This window comes from Balearica regulorum, chromosome 5, assembly GCF_011004875.1.
Source record: "Balearica regulorum gibbericeps isolate bBalReg1 chromosome 5, bBalReg1.pri, whole genome shotgun sequence".
Lineage (NCBI taxonomy): Eukaryota > Metazoa > Chordata > Aves > Gruiformes > Gruidae > Balearica > Balearica regulorum.
This window is the reverse complement of record NC_046188.1, coordinates 20,113,330-20,131,141: the sequence shown is the minus strand read 5'-3', so window position 1 is coordinate 20,131,141 and position 17,812 is coordinate 20,113,330. Positions and strand designations below refer to the sequence as shown.

The 17,812-nt window shown below is 36.9% G+C and overlaps 1 protein-coding gene across 1 annotated transcript in view; it reads left to right on the top strand.

Moving 5' to 3' along the window:
- SPATA7 (spermatogenesis associated 7) overlaps positions 1 to 17,812 on the top strand; it is a 43,686-nt gene that overhangs the window by 21,041 nt on the left and 4,833 nt on the right. The window contains 4 exon segments of the mRNA XM_075753742.1: positions 4,101 to 4,234; positions 14,913 to 15,391; positions 16,467 to 16,533; positions 17,544 to 17,614. Of these exon segments, the coding sequence (XP_075609857.1) occupies positions 4,101 to 4,234; positions 14,913 to 15,391; positions 16,467 to 16,533; positions 17,544 to 17,614 (751 nt within the window).

Below are 17,812 nucleotides of genomic sequence, written 5' to 3'. Positions count from 1 at the left end.
ACCAGAAGTGTGTTACTGCAAAAATAGCTGATATAAAAACATAATGGAGAAACACTCAGTGTTGGACAATTCTTTTGAGATACATTGTTCTGCAAGCTGAACTCAATTTAAATCTAATGTAATATTTCATTGTCTGCCATGGATTATTTACATCAAAATTTAAATAACTTGAAGGTTAACTGCCAATTGTACTGGGATGTGACACATGATAAATTTAGAGTTTGGAAATTCAGAGCAAAGGACAACCACTGGCATTCCAAACCGTACTATCCTTATAAGCAGAGAACTTTCAAGCTGCTTAGGAGTGTGGTATGTATGACTATGTTGTTTCTTCCAGGTTTATGACATTTGTTTTAAAAGTCTAAGCATGTGTCTAGAAATACTGCTGCAGCCTAGGCTTAAAGAAAAAAGAATTGAGCCTATAGAGGGAGTATTCTAACAGGGAAATGTAACGATGTGATCTCTGCTTTGGAAGTGTGGTGTGGTCTTTGCTAAAAGGGTGTTTGTCTAGGCAAAAATGTCACTTCTATGACAGATTGATCAGCGTTTTATAGGTAGCTCTTTATGGAGAACGCTACGGTTTAACTTTTAAAATCCATGGTCTTTCTTGTGCTTTTTCTCATTGACAACAGAATTAAGAGAACAGGTTCATGAGGTGAGTGCAAGAAGTTATGGAATTTAGTTTCACAGACTCCGAATTTATCTGATCTACAAAAATCAGTATTTTGTTTATATTCTAATACATCTTCTTTTTACTATACTATAAATCTTTGTGGTGGTTTTGAGTGCAGCAGTTAATGAGATCTAATTAATCTGAAAGTCTCTATTAAGGCTTTAAAAGGGACTTGTTATTTGGATCTATAGAAACTATTTTTTATTCCTAAACATTTAGTTTTCCCTTTTTAAAGAGATTAAAAAAAAAAAAAAACAACCAATGGGGTTTTTTTTTGTTTTATTTGTCACAAGATACTTATTGTCTTAAACTTTTCCCATATTTAATGCTACAAGCGTGATATGTTTCTGGAGCCAATGTACAGTAAAAGCTACTTGCAGTGAATTTATTAAGTATCTGTTAACAAATGCAGTTGATGTTTACTTCCCACTGGTCTATGACAGTATGCCAAGGGCACTCTTGTCAAATTTACTTTGTTAGCCTCGTTGAAAATTAAAGCAGCTATATTTGTGATTGATTTGAAGCAGAAGATGTCTTCAACAGTGAGCAGCCTTTTCAATTAACAGATAAATCTCCCTTTTAAAACTGCATGGTTCTTCCTGAATGCTGGTCTCGTTCTTTCTGCATTTAATATATTCACAGCTGCAGGACAAGTGGTTATTTATGGCAGCCTTAAGTATCTTCAGCTCCGATCAGTTGTAATATTGCAATTAGTGCCTCAAAGGTTCAAGCCATTTGTATGATACCATTTTCTGTCTGGCTAAAGTCAAATGGAAAGACTGGATTCTTCAGTCCCTGATTGAGGAAAGGGCATGTGAAGTAATGCGAGGCAGACAGCATGCATGTTTTTCTCTCTACCCCTACCCTTGCCTGTGTTACTCGCTGACTGCCTCAGAGCTATCCTAACTTACATCTAGCTACATGAACTCTTTTCAAGAAGAATTTCTTTATCTCTTGCTTTGCTGTTTCACAGTTCCTAGCTTTTACAGCCGATCTAGCCTGAAAATTCCCTAATTTGGCAACTGCTGGGATTTTGTGCTGTTCTGTTTTGCATATGTCTGCTCTGTCTTTTAGTATGCGTGAATGACTTTATAGCTTTTGGAACGCACTTAATGGATTAGCTGAGCTAAGCTCACTATATGACTGGTGCGAGGCAAAGACTTTACGTTTGCCATGCAGCTGACAGTAGTCCCAATGGGTCATTCTGACATCCAAAGATAGCCTTAGCTGGCATACTTACTGTTCTTTCTTTCTTTACTCATGGGCATACGCCGTGCTTTGGCTGAGAAGAGTCGTAGCACATAGTCCTGGAGAAGGTTTGTAGTAGTTGGCTTCTATAGCTTTGAATGCCAGTAGTAAAGGCAGAGTCTGTCCATGTGTGTTAAATCTCAGACTTAATCCTGTAAAGAGCAGAATTAGGACAACACGAGAACAGTTTGGCAATAATATTCACACTGTTTTGCACTTTGCTCAGTCCTGTTAAGCCATCATATCCAGGCAGAATATGTAGTAAAGTGTCTTGTCTTAGACAAACCCACTTTCCACCTAAGCACTTCAGTGTAAGGAAATCTCTGTTTGAGGCATCTACTCGCACTTACAAAATGAGACACTTGTACTTCCGTATGATTTGCATTTTTGCTTTGTAGAGCTCTCATTCATTCACTGTTTCCCTAGATATTTTTTCAACACTCACTTCAGCCATCACCATTTTACCTGAGCAGAGGGCAAGACCTGAGATTTTACAGCTTCCGTGTGCACACACAGACACACTCTGTTGGCCTAGCGTGAGTAATTATTTATCTCAAACATATAAAAGTTCTGACCTGTAGCTAATTTTTGAATGGTCATCTTTAATTTTTTTGACAAACACAATTAGAAATAACAGTAATTTAGAATAGCCACATAATAATAATTCAGTGTAGGAAGAAGAATATTGAGTTTTAATTATTTAATGGAACCATATATTTTTCCTTCTGTTGGAAGGCATGTTTTTAATTCAGAACTGTACAATTTAGCATACCTTAACTTCAGCTAATGTCTTTCCAGTAATAAAAGCAACTTCATATTGTAAGTATTCTAATGGAATATGCTGAATAAATCAGCAGCCATAAAAGAAATTACTTTTGTATTTTACATATCACTTGTAAGAACTGAGAGAAAGAAGGATTTCCCTGAGGAATGAGAGCAAGGATTTTGCATCTGAAAGAATAATTTCTAGTTTAAAGGGACTAAAATATTTAATAAAATGAATACACATACTTAATAATTTCTAGAGATTAATGTGTCTGTAGGGTTAATGTACACAGATGAGTATGTTTTAAAGGTTGATTAAATGTCCTCAGATTGCTGTAGTTCTCAGCTGTCTGGAAGAGGGTACCACACCAATCCACGAAGTTATTTACATTTCCATGCATTAAGTATAACAATGTGCGTGAAGACTGGTGTCTACCGGAGTATGATATAAATACATTATGAAACCGAAGAAGAAATCTGCAAAGGCCTTGGTGTCTGTGTGTCTGTTTCAAACAAACCATTCATACACTTAGGTCTGTGTTAAGTGAATGAGAAATTTAGTCAAGAGTTAAAACAGGTTTCATTGTCTATATAGACCTCAAAAGTATGCTTGCTTATATAAACTCTCTTCATTCGTATTTGGAAATGAAATTATTAATGTTTTTCATCAGCCTCATCTGGATTTTTCAACTTTGTGAACTTCATCTGTGGCACTTGGGTGCTCACCATATACAAAAACTGTGGGCTGTATTATGCAAGATATCAGATGTAGGTGACTGATAGCAAACTCAAACATAGAAAACGTACCCATCTTTTGGGCTTTTCTCTTTATCTGATGGCAGAGATACTTCACTTATCTTATGTGCTACAGGGACACTGTGAACAAGATCTTGGACTGTAGACCAGTGTAGACTGATAACTTTTCTCCCTCTTGCTGCAGCAGCGGCCCTTTCACAGTGTTTGCCTTCATTGTTTGTGTTCTTGGCATGAAGATGCTGTTTGCTGTGGATTCTGTACTTGGGAGACTATTTTCCATGGTTCAAGCATGGATTTTTTTTACCGTGTCAAATTTACTGACCGTAAATGTGTTGGGTTTTGCTGAAATACTGAGTAGTCAGAGGAGTTCATCATAAAAGTCTGAGAGCAAACTTCTAAGTCTTTGAGCAGAGTGCTCTGTTAGCAATACTGATCTTGGAATTCCTGCGTGGTGTTGCATTAGTTTTTGAGAGATGAGAATACAGCTTTAGCTACAGCAATATTATAATATTTTCTTCTAAGAATAGAAGTAATTTTTTCATAATGGCTGTCTGATCTTTGCTCAGCGATTGGAACCCCTGTGACGTTTTAATCAGTTAGTACACAAAAAAGAATAAGATTTCAGTTTGGATCTGACACACTTTGTCTCTTTTCTAAGTTGCTGACCAGCAAAGAAGAGAGAACTGAAAAAGAAGATAGCCCAGGTGTGAAGAGGAAATGAGTGTGGGTAAAACTGCCTCCCGATCCAACTCAAGAGAGAGTGGAAGGCTCCTGTCATCCTCTTTTGGAAAGGTAGATATTTTAATTTTGTTCAGTAGATAACATAGTCTACTTGCCTCCCAGAATAACAGCTGATCACTGATGTGCAGCAGCTCTAGAGGGAGGCCTGGCATATTTGAAGCACCAGAAAATAGACAAGGGTCTTCCTGGCATGTGCCCAACACCAAATGCACGTCTCAGCCTTCCTACAAAGATGGCAGGTATCTGGAAGAAGAGTGCTTGTGGTAAATACAAGCTCTAGTTACCCATGAATTGTCTCACTTTCATCTCAGCTGAAATTCCCATGTCCTCTCTGTCATTCCAGAGCTTCCTGCCGTTTCCTGAGGCAGAACTCTAGTTACCACTAGCCTTCCTAGCAGAAGAATCAAGAATCTTTTTTTTTTTTCTCTGTATCATGGAAGTCCTACCTTAGAAATACATTTCATATCTAAGAGTATACTACATGCTCAAATTGCAGTTATTAAAAGTGAAAATCGTACTTAAGCCATCAAAGTAAGTGCTTTTTTTGTCTATATACATAGGTTCACTTATTTTGGCTGGCATTTCATCTAGATATGTGGTATATATTTCTGAATAATAAATAGCCTAATAAATTCCCTTTTCTTGTTCATCACTGTAAAGAACCAATTGCAACTTAGAATAATGTTTTAACTCTGTTAATTTCCACATCAAATACTTCATATGTTGTTTAAATATCCATAGAGCTGGAGAACATTTCCAAGTAGTACAGAAAATTCACCATTGCTTTCATTCTGTGTGACTGGATTTTGCAGCAGGCAGTCTTGAGTGTGACCTTATTGCAGTGCAGAGAAATAATGCTTTAAAATTTAGTACATGGCTCTTAGTTATGGATGAAAGCACAGGCATGCATAAGAAAAGGGAGGAAATGTCATATTTAAAATCCAAATTTTATTTTTTATTAATACCATTTTTGTCCTTCCATGTTATTTTCTGCAAACTGAGGGCAGGAGAAGTTCCTCAAATTATTTTGTTGCAATACCAAAGAAAGTGTGCTTAAAATCTATCTCTAATTACTGCATAAATTACTGCAAGGCATTTGACACTGTCCCGCACAACATCCTTGTCTCTAAATTGGAGAGACATGGATTCGATGGATGGACCACTCAGTGGATAAGGAATTGGCTGGATGGTCGCACTCAAAGAGTTGTGGTCAACGGCTCAATGTCCAAGTGGACAGTGGTGACGAGTGGTGTTCCTCAGGGGTCGGTACTGGGACTGGCACTGTTCAACATCTTTGTTGGCGACATGGACAGTGGGATCGAGTGCACCCTCAGCAAGTTTGCCGACAACACCAAGCTGTGTGGTGTGGTCGACACGCTGGAGGGAAGGGATGCCATCCAGAGGGACCTTGACAGGCTGGAGAGGTGGGCCTGTGCGAACTGCATGAAGTTCAACAAGGCCAAGTGCAAGATCCTGCACATGGGTTGGCGCAATCCCAAGCACGACTACAGGCTGGGCGAGGGATGGATTGAAAGCAGCCCTGAGGAGAAGGACTTGGGGGTATTGATTGATGAGAAGCTCAACATGAGCCGGCAGTGTGCACTTGCAGCCCAGAAAGCCAACCGTGTCCTGGGCTGCATCAAAAGAGGCGTGACCAGCAGGTCGAGGGAGGTGATCCTGCCCCTCTACTCCGCTCTTGTGAGACCCCCCCTGGAGTACTGCGTCCAGCACTGGGGGCCCCAGTACAGGAGAGACATGGAGCTGTTGGAGCGAGTCCAGAGGAGGGCCATGGAGCTGATCAGAGGGATGGAGCACCTCTCCTATGAGGACAGGCTGAGAGAGTTGGGATTGTTCAGCCTGGAGAAGAGAAGGCTCCGGGGACATTTAATTGTGGCTTACCAGTATCTGAAGGGGGCCTACAGGAAAGATGGAGAGGGACTGTTTTTCGGGGAGTGGAGGACAAGGGGTAATGGGTTCAAGCTGAAGGAGGGTCAATTTAGATTAGATGTTAGAAAGCAACTCTTTACTGTGAGGGTGGTGAGGCACTGGAACAGGTTGTGCAGAGAAGTTGTGGATGCCCCCTCCCTGGAAGTGTTCAGGGCCAGGTTGGATGGGGCTTTGGGCAACGTGGTCTACTGGAAGGTGTCCCTGCCCGTAGCAGAGGGGTTGGAACCAGATGGTCTTTGAGGTCCCTTCCAACCCAAACCATTCTATGATTCTGTGATAAATTCTCAGTTTTAAAATGAAAGGATGCACTTGTGGTCTTTAATATAGCATTATAATATACCCACTTTTTTCGTTTGTTTTAATCTTTTTCAAAACAAGGTCTTTCTAAAATAATATCTGTCCCAATTCTTCTAATTACTTACAAGTGCCTTCCCACCATTTGTCCTAAAAGTGTAGTCTTCATCATGTCAGCAGAAACTGCAGCTTTCCTTATGTTTGCTGGCCTCAGGGTGTAATTCAACAAACTGTCTGATTCTGAATTTCAAGTTATCAACTGAAAAGTATATTTTAGAAGATGATGTTGGGAGACTTGCCAAATTAATGTTTAACCACACATAAAACATAATTTTTTGATATAATACTTTTTTTACCTCCAGTTTCTGGGTTTTTTTTAACTTTACAAATGCAAAGAGTAATCTTCATTAAAATACTGTTTGGCACTTTGTTAATCAAAGCATTGATTGCTGGACTTAAAAGATATGTTTCACTGTGTTGTATATATCAAGAACACCAGTGAGTCAGTAAGAAGTGAAAATCTATAAGCAAGCCTTCTGATAGAAGGGTAGGCAGTGGAAATAATGGGCTGTCATATTTTTGTGCTAAAAAATGAAGCCCCATTTAAACTTTACTTCATTTGCCAAAGTATGCATTGATTTCCTATGCTTGTTTATACACCAAGGGAGGATTCTTCTACGTCAATGATTAGATGTCTTCTAATGCATTGTGAGGATGAGTTAGTCATTCTAATTGTATTTTTATAGCCATCAGGATAGGTGACAGTTGGAAAACAAATTCTAAGGAAGCCTGTTAAAGTATATGATAATGTAGAAGATTTTTGCCACACAGTAATCAGATTATTGCTGTCACTGTTGCCACTAGGAAAAAGCCGATTATATATCCTCTATTTGTGGAACTGCTCCAAAAATTGTTTTGTTGAATTAGGATATTCCTGAGTTGGGATGAGATTCAGCACAAATCTGAAGCAGTCAACCTTGGAAATACTCCAGGTTTCCAAGGAGGTAATGGCAAGACTAGAATGTGGTCCAGTGCTTAATAAGCATTGTACAACATTACAGGAGGAATGTAAGAAAGAGAGACATGTAGAATTCTCCTGGCTTTGCCACTGTTACACTTAAATGTAAGAATACAAAAATTAAAGAAATTACTTTCATAATGCATAATTTCTTGCTGAATAAAATGTGGGTCTTGTAAAATGTATATCAATTTAAGAGTTACATACATACATATATACGTATATAAAAATATAATAACCCTTGTGACTCTGACAAGGTCAATGTCTGACTAGATTATAGGCTAAATACATGCTAACCGGCTTTGATGTATGCACCTGACTTTCTGTTTTCAAAAGGCTTCATTCATTAGCATTCCCTTTTTATGTATTCTGGTAAGTCTGGTGCCTTTATTTCATCATTTTCATTTTTAATGTAGCTGCATTTATTATTCTTGTTTAATGCTGCAGTAGAGCCCAGAAACTGTTTTTAGGTGAGACTGTGCTTTGTGCATGGTATTATATTATATACTACACATTATACATTTCTTAAAACCTCTGTGGTTTAGTCAGTGTATTTTATTATACGCTGACCCAACTATGAAATTGAATAGCTATAATGTGTCTTGAACCTGACTGGGCTGCTCTTTGTTTTGTACATGGGTTGAAATGCACAAGAGCAGTGAATTCTTTATCCGTTATATCTAGTTATAAATGTAAAGTTACTGTAATATGAGAATCTGCTATGATGTGTAATGAACTGAGAAAATTATTTCTGTTGTGGTTACCTAGATTTCATTACTGACTTTTTGAAATAATCAGTGATTTTACTCAAAGAAAATATTTTGATCACAGAAATAAAAATATTCCATCCAGAGCTGTGGGTTAAGATGTGATAAATGTTTGCAGTGCATCACACATTTCTCTACTTTTATCTAGGCTCATTTTCAAATAGATTTTTTATCTAGGCTCATTTTCAAATGGCACAATGGAGCAATCTTTGGATGGGATCGCTAGCAACTGAATTACTTCAGTGGTTTATCTCTCCTAGTCAAGTAGAGGGGCAAAGAAAGCATGAGATGTCCTGGGGACAACTGTACTTCTCTTCTGCTCCTCTCTTTCCATGTAGCATAATAATGATGGTTAACACCATGTGTGAAAGTTAATTAAAATAGGATGATAAACTAAGAATATGGATGCTGAAAGGGCTGCTAACTTTGTACTTGTGTGTCTTTGAGAATATGTAATTTTTAAGCAAGTATTTAGAGACTTATTTAGACTGAAAAGCTTGAGGATAGATAAGCAGCACATTTATGGGTATCCACTCATTTATCTGTCAGCAAATTACTTATATATACTCCTCCTGTAATGAATTACTCTAAGATTTCTCAAAATAGAAAAGGCTGTTTGATACAGTCTAGAAAATACTGTGATGTCTACACATAGAATGCCACTACTATGTAGTCTGTCCAACTGCTGCCAGGGATGGAAAGCTATATCCTAGTGAAATCCCTAGATGTTTAATTTTTATTTTTCTGTACAAAGCTGATTTGGGTTTTTAAACATTTATCTGCGTGATTCAGTGGGTCAAACTGCATGAAGCTCAATATGACTTCTCTCTGAAGCAAAAAAACCTGAATTGAGCTGGCCATGAGAAAAATCTCTGATATGAGCAAGACTTGGTATTTCATATCCCATGTTCAGATAATCCTATTAATAGGCATTTCTGGCTGCTAACGAAATTTTTAAAAGAAATTAATCCATGCCAAAAGTCAGTTGGAGGAAGGCTTTTAACCATTTGAAGTACGGTTGCCATTGCCTTGACATTTCAAGATCCCTTTCAACCTGTTTTTTGAGACTTTATTGATTTCTTAAGAATGACAGTTATGACCATCTGCTTGTGCATATGAAACACAGATTAAGAAATTCCATTAACTGTTTCTGATCTCTCTTGTAAATTTTGTATGCAGCACACGTGCGTGGCTATGTGAATTGCCTACTGAAATGCTTCATATTTAAAGATTTATTATACTGTTATAATATTAACAGTCTGAAGATGTATTGTATTTGAATTAGTTCTGTCAGAATGAGAGATGTAAGTGGCTGAAGAAAGCAGAAGAACCTTCTGAGCATCAAAGACAGACATTTTCATCAGAAAAGTTCAGTACGGATTTCCTTTCAGGCTTCACAGTGACAATCACCTCTCACGCTGGTTGCTTGAATTAATGCATTTTCATATGCACGTTCAGTAATACCCTTTATTAAAAACATCACAGTATTTGATGAAAATAGGAACGTACCACATTGTACAACAAAATACCACACACACACAAAAGGAAAGAATATAACAGAAACGTAGTTTTGAATGAGAAAAATTATTATTGATGCCAGTAAGCAAACTATTCTATTCATACAGGTCTTATTTGTTCACATATTTGTGTGAATTTTCTCTGTTGCCTTTCTTACTTCTTAACTAATTATTGAAGTGTGTAATGAAACGAACAGATGACATACAAGGAGGTTATGAGGCAGCTTGTCGCTTACTACAGGAGACCTTTCTCTGTCCAGGCAGCAGAGAGCAGGCGCTCAGCCCACTTAGAGCAATATTAAAATGGTTTATAAATGGAGCTGTCTCAAGTTAAAAGAATCAGAAGCTCATTTATTATAAATCTGCAGCTTCTCTATCTTGACAGTGCAGTTCATAAAGGGTCTCTATGATCTCATTTTATCATGGTAGATGAACTATTCTACTGGAAGACCTTTTTGTACAAGAACAAATTAATTTCAAGACTTAAATTCATCTTGGTGTGACTTCAGTGACCCCAGTGAGAGGTGCCTTTGGACCTTTTATGTGAAAATAGATTTAGCAAGCTTTCTCATCAAAGTTTGTTTTTATAAGGCAGCTGATACCTCAGTGGCTTTTGAATTGAGAAACTAAACTTCTTTTAGAAAGTAAAAGTAACTTAGAGAGAAGTCTGGATTCTTTCTCTGTGTTACTTCTCTTCCCCATCAGATGACAGTGGTATGCTTTGATCTGTTTTTACTGAACTTTCTCTTCCACAGAGTCTGTGAAGAGTCAGGGGTCCTCCCCATACAAGCTTGCTGCAAGTAATATTCTGTTTACTCCAATTTTGTGACTAACAAAGTTGAAGCATAAGTATGCAATTTATGAAATCTTTTTAAGGGAGTTGTTATTGCTGAAATGTATCATTGAGTAAATTTGTTATCTTTCAAAACACATTACAGTTGATTGAATCAATAGAGTAGGAAGATACATTGGTAAGGAAGATAGGTGTCAAGATTCTTGACTCCAAATTACCTTAGTTATAGTTCTTGATAGTGCTCATGTCCAAAGCTATGATACTTCCATGGAATAATTTTTTTTAATTTGATCTGAAGAATAGAGCTAAACATCTTTCAAACAGTGTGTTACTGCATTTTTATAGGCATGTTTTTGTCATCTTTTTTTTCCCAGCTAAATATCTGATGTTTTTATAGATACAGATTAGAGAAGAAAACATACTTGCTTACAGTTAACTTGCCTATACCAACACAGGTGTACGAATAATTTTCTGAAAATTTGGTGACAAATTGCAGACAAACAGCATTCTCTGACACTCCCTAAAATCTTTTTGAAGTCACCAACATAGATCCTTGTTCCTTATATTGTTTCTTTGTGTATCTGAAGGCTGAGCAGTAAAGTTTGGGCAGTAAAGGTTTTATCCCAGGATAAGTGCTTCAAAAGACATTCTTTCTCAGTACTTGGATGAGTACCTCTCAAGACTGACGCAGATGTGGCTTGAGTTTGCAGTTCTATCTAGTCACTACCTTAGCTACTTAGTCTGTTCTGCTTATGGTGCGTTTGAGGAGGAGAAGAAAAGAACTACCCTAAGCTTCCTCATAAATAAGGAATGCTTAAATTTAGGATATTGTCACGTTTTCTCTGTACCTTTGTGTTGTTTTAGGATCAGCTCAGCTGCTTCCAAGGAATAGGACGTGTGGTTTTCATGAGGTGTAGTTGTGTAATTGACTAATATCACTTCATATCTTTTTATTATTATTAGTTTGTATATTGCAGGGAATCAGTCATCATATGTTCACAAATGTTCTACAATCTGATTTATATTGCAGCTCCATGAACTGTTTTAATCACTGAGAGTAAAAAGTATCCAAGAAAAATTAAGCTGTTTATAATACCTACTGAAGAGTATGGAATTAGCTTTTCAAAACATCTATATAGCTGGATTCTGAAACTTTCCAGTCTTATCTGTTTTCTATAGTGCTGAGCTACCACTGCCAGTACTTTATATGCAAACAATCACACTGGTAAGCCTTATTATACTGCTTGCTAACACAGGCATTTGTTTGGCATTGTTACTGCATGTTATCAGTTCAGCATTTAATCATGCTGTAGTAGTAAAATAAAGTTGGCTCGCATGAGACACCATCAAGAAGGGCTTATTTTGGCTCAGCTAACTAAAAATAAAAATACCTCTTTGCATTAGGCATCAGCAACTATGGACATTTTGGGGTACTGGAATAGCATAGATAGGTCTTACTGATGTGGGAGAAAATTGTTGTGAAGGAAATATATGGTATGACATCAGTGTGATCCGCGACTTAATTTTGATGGTAAACCATCTGCATTTTTTAATATTCCTCTAAATAGCATCTACTATGTGCCACAAAATGTATATTCATCACGTTGAGTTTTAATTTAAAAGATTAGGTGGTTCTGGAAGGGAAGAAATGGAATAGTGTAGATTCAAAGCAGTAACAGTAGCAGTATTTAAACAGTAAGAATCATATTGCTTAGAACTTTTAAGAACACCTCTTTTAGGATTTGGATGATAGAATGTGTATGTTTACAAGCTATACTATGAATTACATAGGTTAATATACTATACTATGTATTACTATTTTACTAGTAATATATTACTATGCTATACTATATATTAGTAGGTTGAAATGTCATGAATTTTCAACAAATGTATAAGGATTTCCAAGTTTGGTTGGTTGTTTTTTCCCCTCCCTATCTTCCCAATAGGAGATTTCAGAAGTCTCACAACAAGTATTGATTATCTTACAGAATTCCCACAGGTACTTACTTTTACAGTTGATTTTGCTGCTTTTGTTGGCACTTAGTCCATTGTCAGTTACTGGTGGGGAGAAATCACACATCCAGCCTTCAATCCACATATTAATCATCTGATTATTTTGAAAAAGTGAAGCTTTCTTGAGGATTTTCTCCAGATTCATATTGTGCTCAGGCAACAAAGCTCCACTGGAAATCCACTGAATTCATGCTTCAGTGTTGGTCTCTCAAAATAATTTCCACATCAATTAATTATAAGATCAGGATGGGCTGCTGGGCGAATCTGAATCTTCTCAACTGGCAGTTAGGGTTGTATGTCATAAATAAATGCATATCACAGCATACGTTTAAGTCATATCATACTGGATCCACTCTTTCTCAGGCTTTCTATAGGGGAGCTATTCATTCAGTGACTTCAGTAATGTAATGCTTCCACTTAATAGTTTTTACTTGTTTGATGGAAGCATAATAGAGATGAATGGAACACATACAGAAATCAACTTCCCTTTCTCCCTTTTCTCACTGCAGAGCTTTATGGACTGTACAGGTGTCTCCTTATCTTCCTGTTCTTTGTTCAGATGGTGGAGGCACAACAAGTTAGTCTTTGTGTTAGCCTAGCTGAATCTAAACTTCAGGTTTGTTAAAAATCTGGTCCTTAATTTGCCTTAGAAATTAAATTTTCTTAATAGGAAACACCTCTACTTGTATACATTCTCTTAAATCTTGCAGCATTCTCTTAAATGCTTAGTTGCTGTTGGTTGCTGATGTGGAGCTATATAAACTGACTGGGTGTAAGGAAAATAAAATAATTATTTTTTAAAATCTGGCTAGTTAGTTAAAAATTAATTAATTGGGGTTTGTTGGCTGTTGGTTTTGAATTATGTTTTCTCAGATGTCATTTTATTTTAGCTGTTATTTTGCCTTGTATTATACTGATTGCGCAGAATGGCAATGAGATTTTCCAGAACACTGTCCTCAGCTTGTCTCCCTCACTGTGGCAGGACCTGGGTGCAAGCACTGTCTCTGGGAGTTGTATTGCTCAGTAGTCTGAGTACACGCCACGTGAGTCATCTCTTCTCCGTCATACAGTTGTGTGTAGCAGAACTTGAATTGCAGAAATAGTTATACATGTGGATGAAATAAGTTAGTTTATACAAAATGTTTGCTGTTAGGCTTCTGCTTTAATCTTCTAATTCTGCAACATGGCTGTCCTTGGAGATTGTAAAATGTCATACATACTTTTCACTGACTGACAGAATATCCAGTGGGTGGCTAGGTAGGAAAAGAATATACGACAGCTGTCTTGCTAAGATGCTTCCTAACTTTTCAGACACATTGTCAAGCATGTTTACTAATGCACGTACCCTATCCAGGTATTTAAGCTTTGAAGTTGCAAATTTCTCAAAATTCACTCTATCCGAGAAATCAAATTTCTATTGAATTGTTCTTTCTCATTTGACAAAAAAAAAAAAAAAGTCACTTAGAGTTAGTTGTCTTTCTGTCTTACTTATCTTTGCCACAGTGTCATAATACAATTCAGGAATAATGTTGAATTTTTAAGCATTAAGTTTTTTTTTTTTTTTTCAGAAAGAAAAAATAGCATGGTCTTGCAAATAAATCATTCTTTAACCTTTCTCAATGATAGACGTAGTTTTCAAATTTTGATTTTTTTAGGTTATCGACTGTTCTCTTATCCCTGGGATTAAAATTATGTTTCTGATAAGACGCAGCCCTCTAAAATTGAATGTGTTGAATGTGTTGAATCCCCCATCATCTTCCATAGGACAGATTTACGTTCATGGTCATCACTAGACTCTTGTGTACTTGGCTTCCTCCTTATTAACTACTCTTAATATTTGTTGCATTGCTTGACTTCACTAACTTTTTAACTTACTAAAGACTTAAAAATAACCTTACAGATCTCAAAGAGAAAAAGAGACACATAGATGAGCTTGAAGAGAATACGCTTTGTGAACTAGTCAGTAGGATAATTATGTATAATGTCTATCTTACCTTGCCCAGGTGGTATGAACAGAGCATACCCAGATAAAATAATTTGCCTCAACACAATGATTTCTTGACTTTTAAAAATGTATTGAGCCTTTGGACTAAAATGATTAAAACTTTTGGTTTGATGTAGCCATCAGTATTCTGTAACAAAACATCAATGTTTTTCTACTGAAACAAACCATTTTCTTATTATTCTTTTATTTCCAATGACTAGGTTTTAAAATCTGTTAGCACTGGGGCTGCTCTGAAACCAGTTTGATTTTACAAAAATGGAAGGTTTTTACATAGATAAATACCTGCAAGTTGGTAACAGCAATAGCTGGGAGCACCAAACGTGAGCAAAGCTGGTAACTTGCAAAGCAATCAAATCCGGTTTTAATTTTTTCTAGAGTTTCTTGGAAGCAGAAGACAAAGACGGTCTCTTCCCCTGTGCTCGGCAGGCACAGTACCTATCAAGAACGCTGTCTCCTTACGGCGAGCATGGCTTAGTTCACTCCAGTCCAGTAAAATATGCCAGAAAAGATTCTCGGAATACATCCAACGCATCTAACTCAAACTCAAGAGTCAGTACATCAAGTACGCCAAGAAAACACTCTGGACTTTCATGCAGTTGCTCCACTGATAGTTCTGTAAGCATTAGTCATTCTCAGAGGTGTCATGGAAGCAACTCAAGAGCATGCAGTGGGGATCTTCTAGACAGGCACCCTGAGTTCTTTACTGATCGCCGAAAACCTTTTACTCCACGCACCTTAATATCAGATGCTAAATCTTTCCTGTCAGAGTACAGGTATTACACTCCTGCTCGAAGGAAAAGGAAGAATCATTGCAAGCAGCATGTGGAAGCTCAAACACAGACTGATGTGATCAGGTACAGAGATTAAAACTTTCTTTTGAAACTATGGAATTTAGATATTATCACAAAAGCAACATTTTTTTCTATTACATTTGTAGAAAACCAGAATAATTATTCTGGAATTATTGTAGATAGGCCTTAGCAAAAGAACAGAATGTGATTTCCCTTTTTTCACTGGCATATTTTGTTGTCTTCTCTCTGGAGCAACTGGTTTCATCTATACAAATTGGATACAAAGTGCCGCTAAATCCAGACTGTGGGATCTCACATCTGCTGGGAATAGTCATATTCCCTCTCTCTTTTCTTTGCTCTCTCTGGTGTATAGTTGTGCTTTCTCTCTTCTAAACAGTTAACCACTATGGGCATGCAAATAGTTCCCCACTGTTGCCCCTGTAGTCTCATATTTTCCAATTTGTTAACTAATACATCATCCAAAGATCCTTTTTAGCCCTTGAATGCAGCTCTTCGTTATCTTTTTATCATTTTAATTTAAATGCCTTTAGATGTATGCTATGTGAAATATTTTATACAAAATTAATGTCCTCCTTTTGCATTGAATTCCTTCTTAGCAAATTAAACAGTTTTGATTTAGTTTTGGTTTTACTGATAGTACCTTATAAAGAAAAATCTTTTGTGTCCTCAGTGCCTGCATGTCTAACTCTAGTTTTGTCCTATAACAAAGTAGGAATTTCATAAGACTGGAATTATGATAGCTTCAGCTCCATATTTGGTTCCAACTATTGGTTTTCTGGCTATGGGTCATATATTTTCCTGGTGCACTTTAAATGTACAGTATCATCTCCATTCTCAATTCTTAACAATTATTTTGGATAATTTAGCAGTAAATATGCAGCCAAATAATGGATTTGGATCACCTACATATGACTGTTGTCATCCTTCAAAATGAACTATAACTTAGTTTTATTATGTGAATGGAAGTCTGGCAGAAATTTTCTAAACTGCCTGAGACATTTTAGTACAAGGTTTTGTTCAGATTGATGGGAAATTTCCACAGTGGCACTGATACTCTCATTCTGCATATTTTGAAAGTAGCCTCCTTGGCAATCTAATAGATCTCTAAATTTTGTAGCTTTCCATCTGCAGACAAGGCATCTGAGAGAAAAGTTATGACTGAACAGCAGAAGATCACATTGAAGGTAAATACATCTATCTGTCATCTGGGTACTCTCACCACACTCTTCACCATCATTTTTCCATTCAAATGGAATGGAATACCAGCATCTTTGGGAGGCAGGGGGAAGCAGGCAAAAGACCTGAAATATTTCTCTAAAACTTCAAATCTGAAGTTATTTTGTCTTAATTTTTACTAATATTTGGATGGAAGAGTTTGATCAGAAGTTAGATTCTTTGTGCTTTATCTTGTAGCCACTATACAGACAAATGCTTAAAAAACCAGCCCTGTCAAACATAAGAGAAGTACTTCAATAACTGTGGACTTTCTAAATAAATAAAGGGTCAGGGTCAGACTTTTCATGTCTTTAGCTTAATAAGGCAAATAATTATGTTTTATTCATTGGAGGAGAGGGGTGAGAGAGAATAATGTATTTATAGCTTTAGTGAAAATAGGAGAGAGACCACCTGAATTGATCTGTAGCTGCCCTCATTAAGAAAAGGTTAAATGATTATTCAGAAGGCTTCACTCCAGTTCCACAAAGAACTTCTGATTTCATTTCAAAACTGTCATATCTGACTTTTTCTTTGGCTGTTGTAAAAGTGGCAACAGTAAGTCATGTAGCTTTACAGTGGCCCTTTCAGAGTATTATCATTTAAAATGCAGGTAGTCACCAACTACCATCAGTTTTGTGCAAGCAGCAGAAGAGATGTGATTTTGAGTGCTGGTTCCTGTTTTTGCGTACTATATTTTACTCCTGTTGGTGACTACTTTGACCCCCTCTGGCTTTTTTGAGAATTCATCTTTGACATACTTGTTGGAAAAAATGTTCCACATCTGTTGCCCTTGACTAAAATTTTGGATGTCAAAGCTGATGACCCTTTGCTGCCATATGTCTCAGTTTACCCAGAATTTCTCAGAAAAGACGTGAAATTTGTAGGGCTGCTTAATCACAGATAGTTATTAGGTTCATTTTAATGGTAAAATTTCCTGTGTATTTGCACTGATAATAAAGATTTTGTCTCTGTGTTGTAGGCTGAAGACAGAAGATATACTGTGGATGAGCCCGAGAGAGAAATAGCTGCTTTTCCGTATTCCTTCCTAAGGTGCTAGATTTAGAGCAGGAAGGAATATTTGAAGCATTCCTTCTTGCTTTCTATACAGCTGCTTCTTAGGCCATAATACTTCACTACCATTTCTAAGTCTCTTCTCACATGACTTTTGTTTGGTTGGGCTTTTTAGATCAATGGCCTTTCCCAACTTCAAAATTCATTATTTTCTTATGAGAAAATTCCACTGGGAAT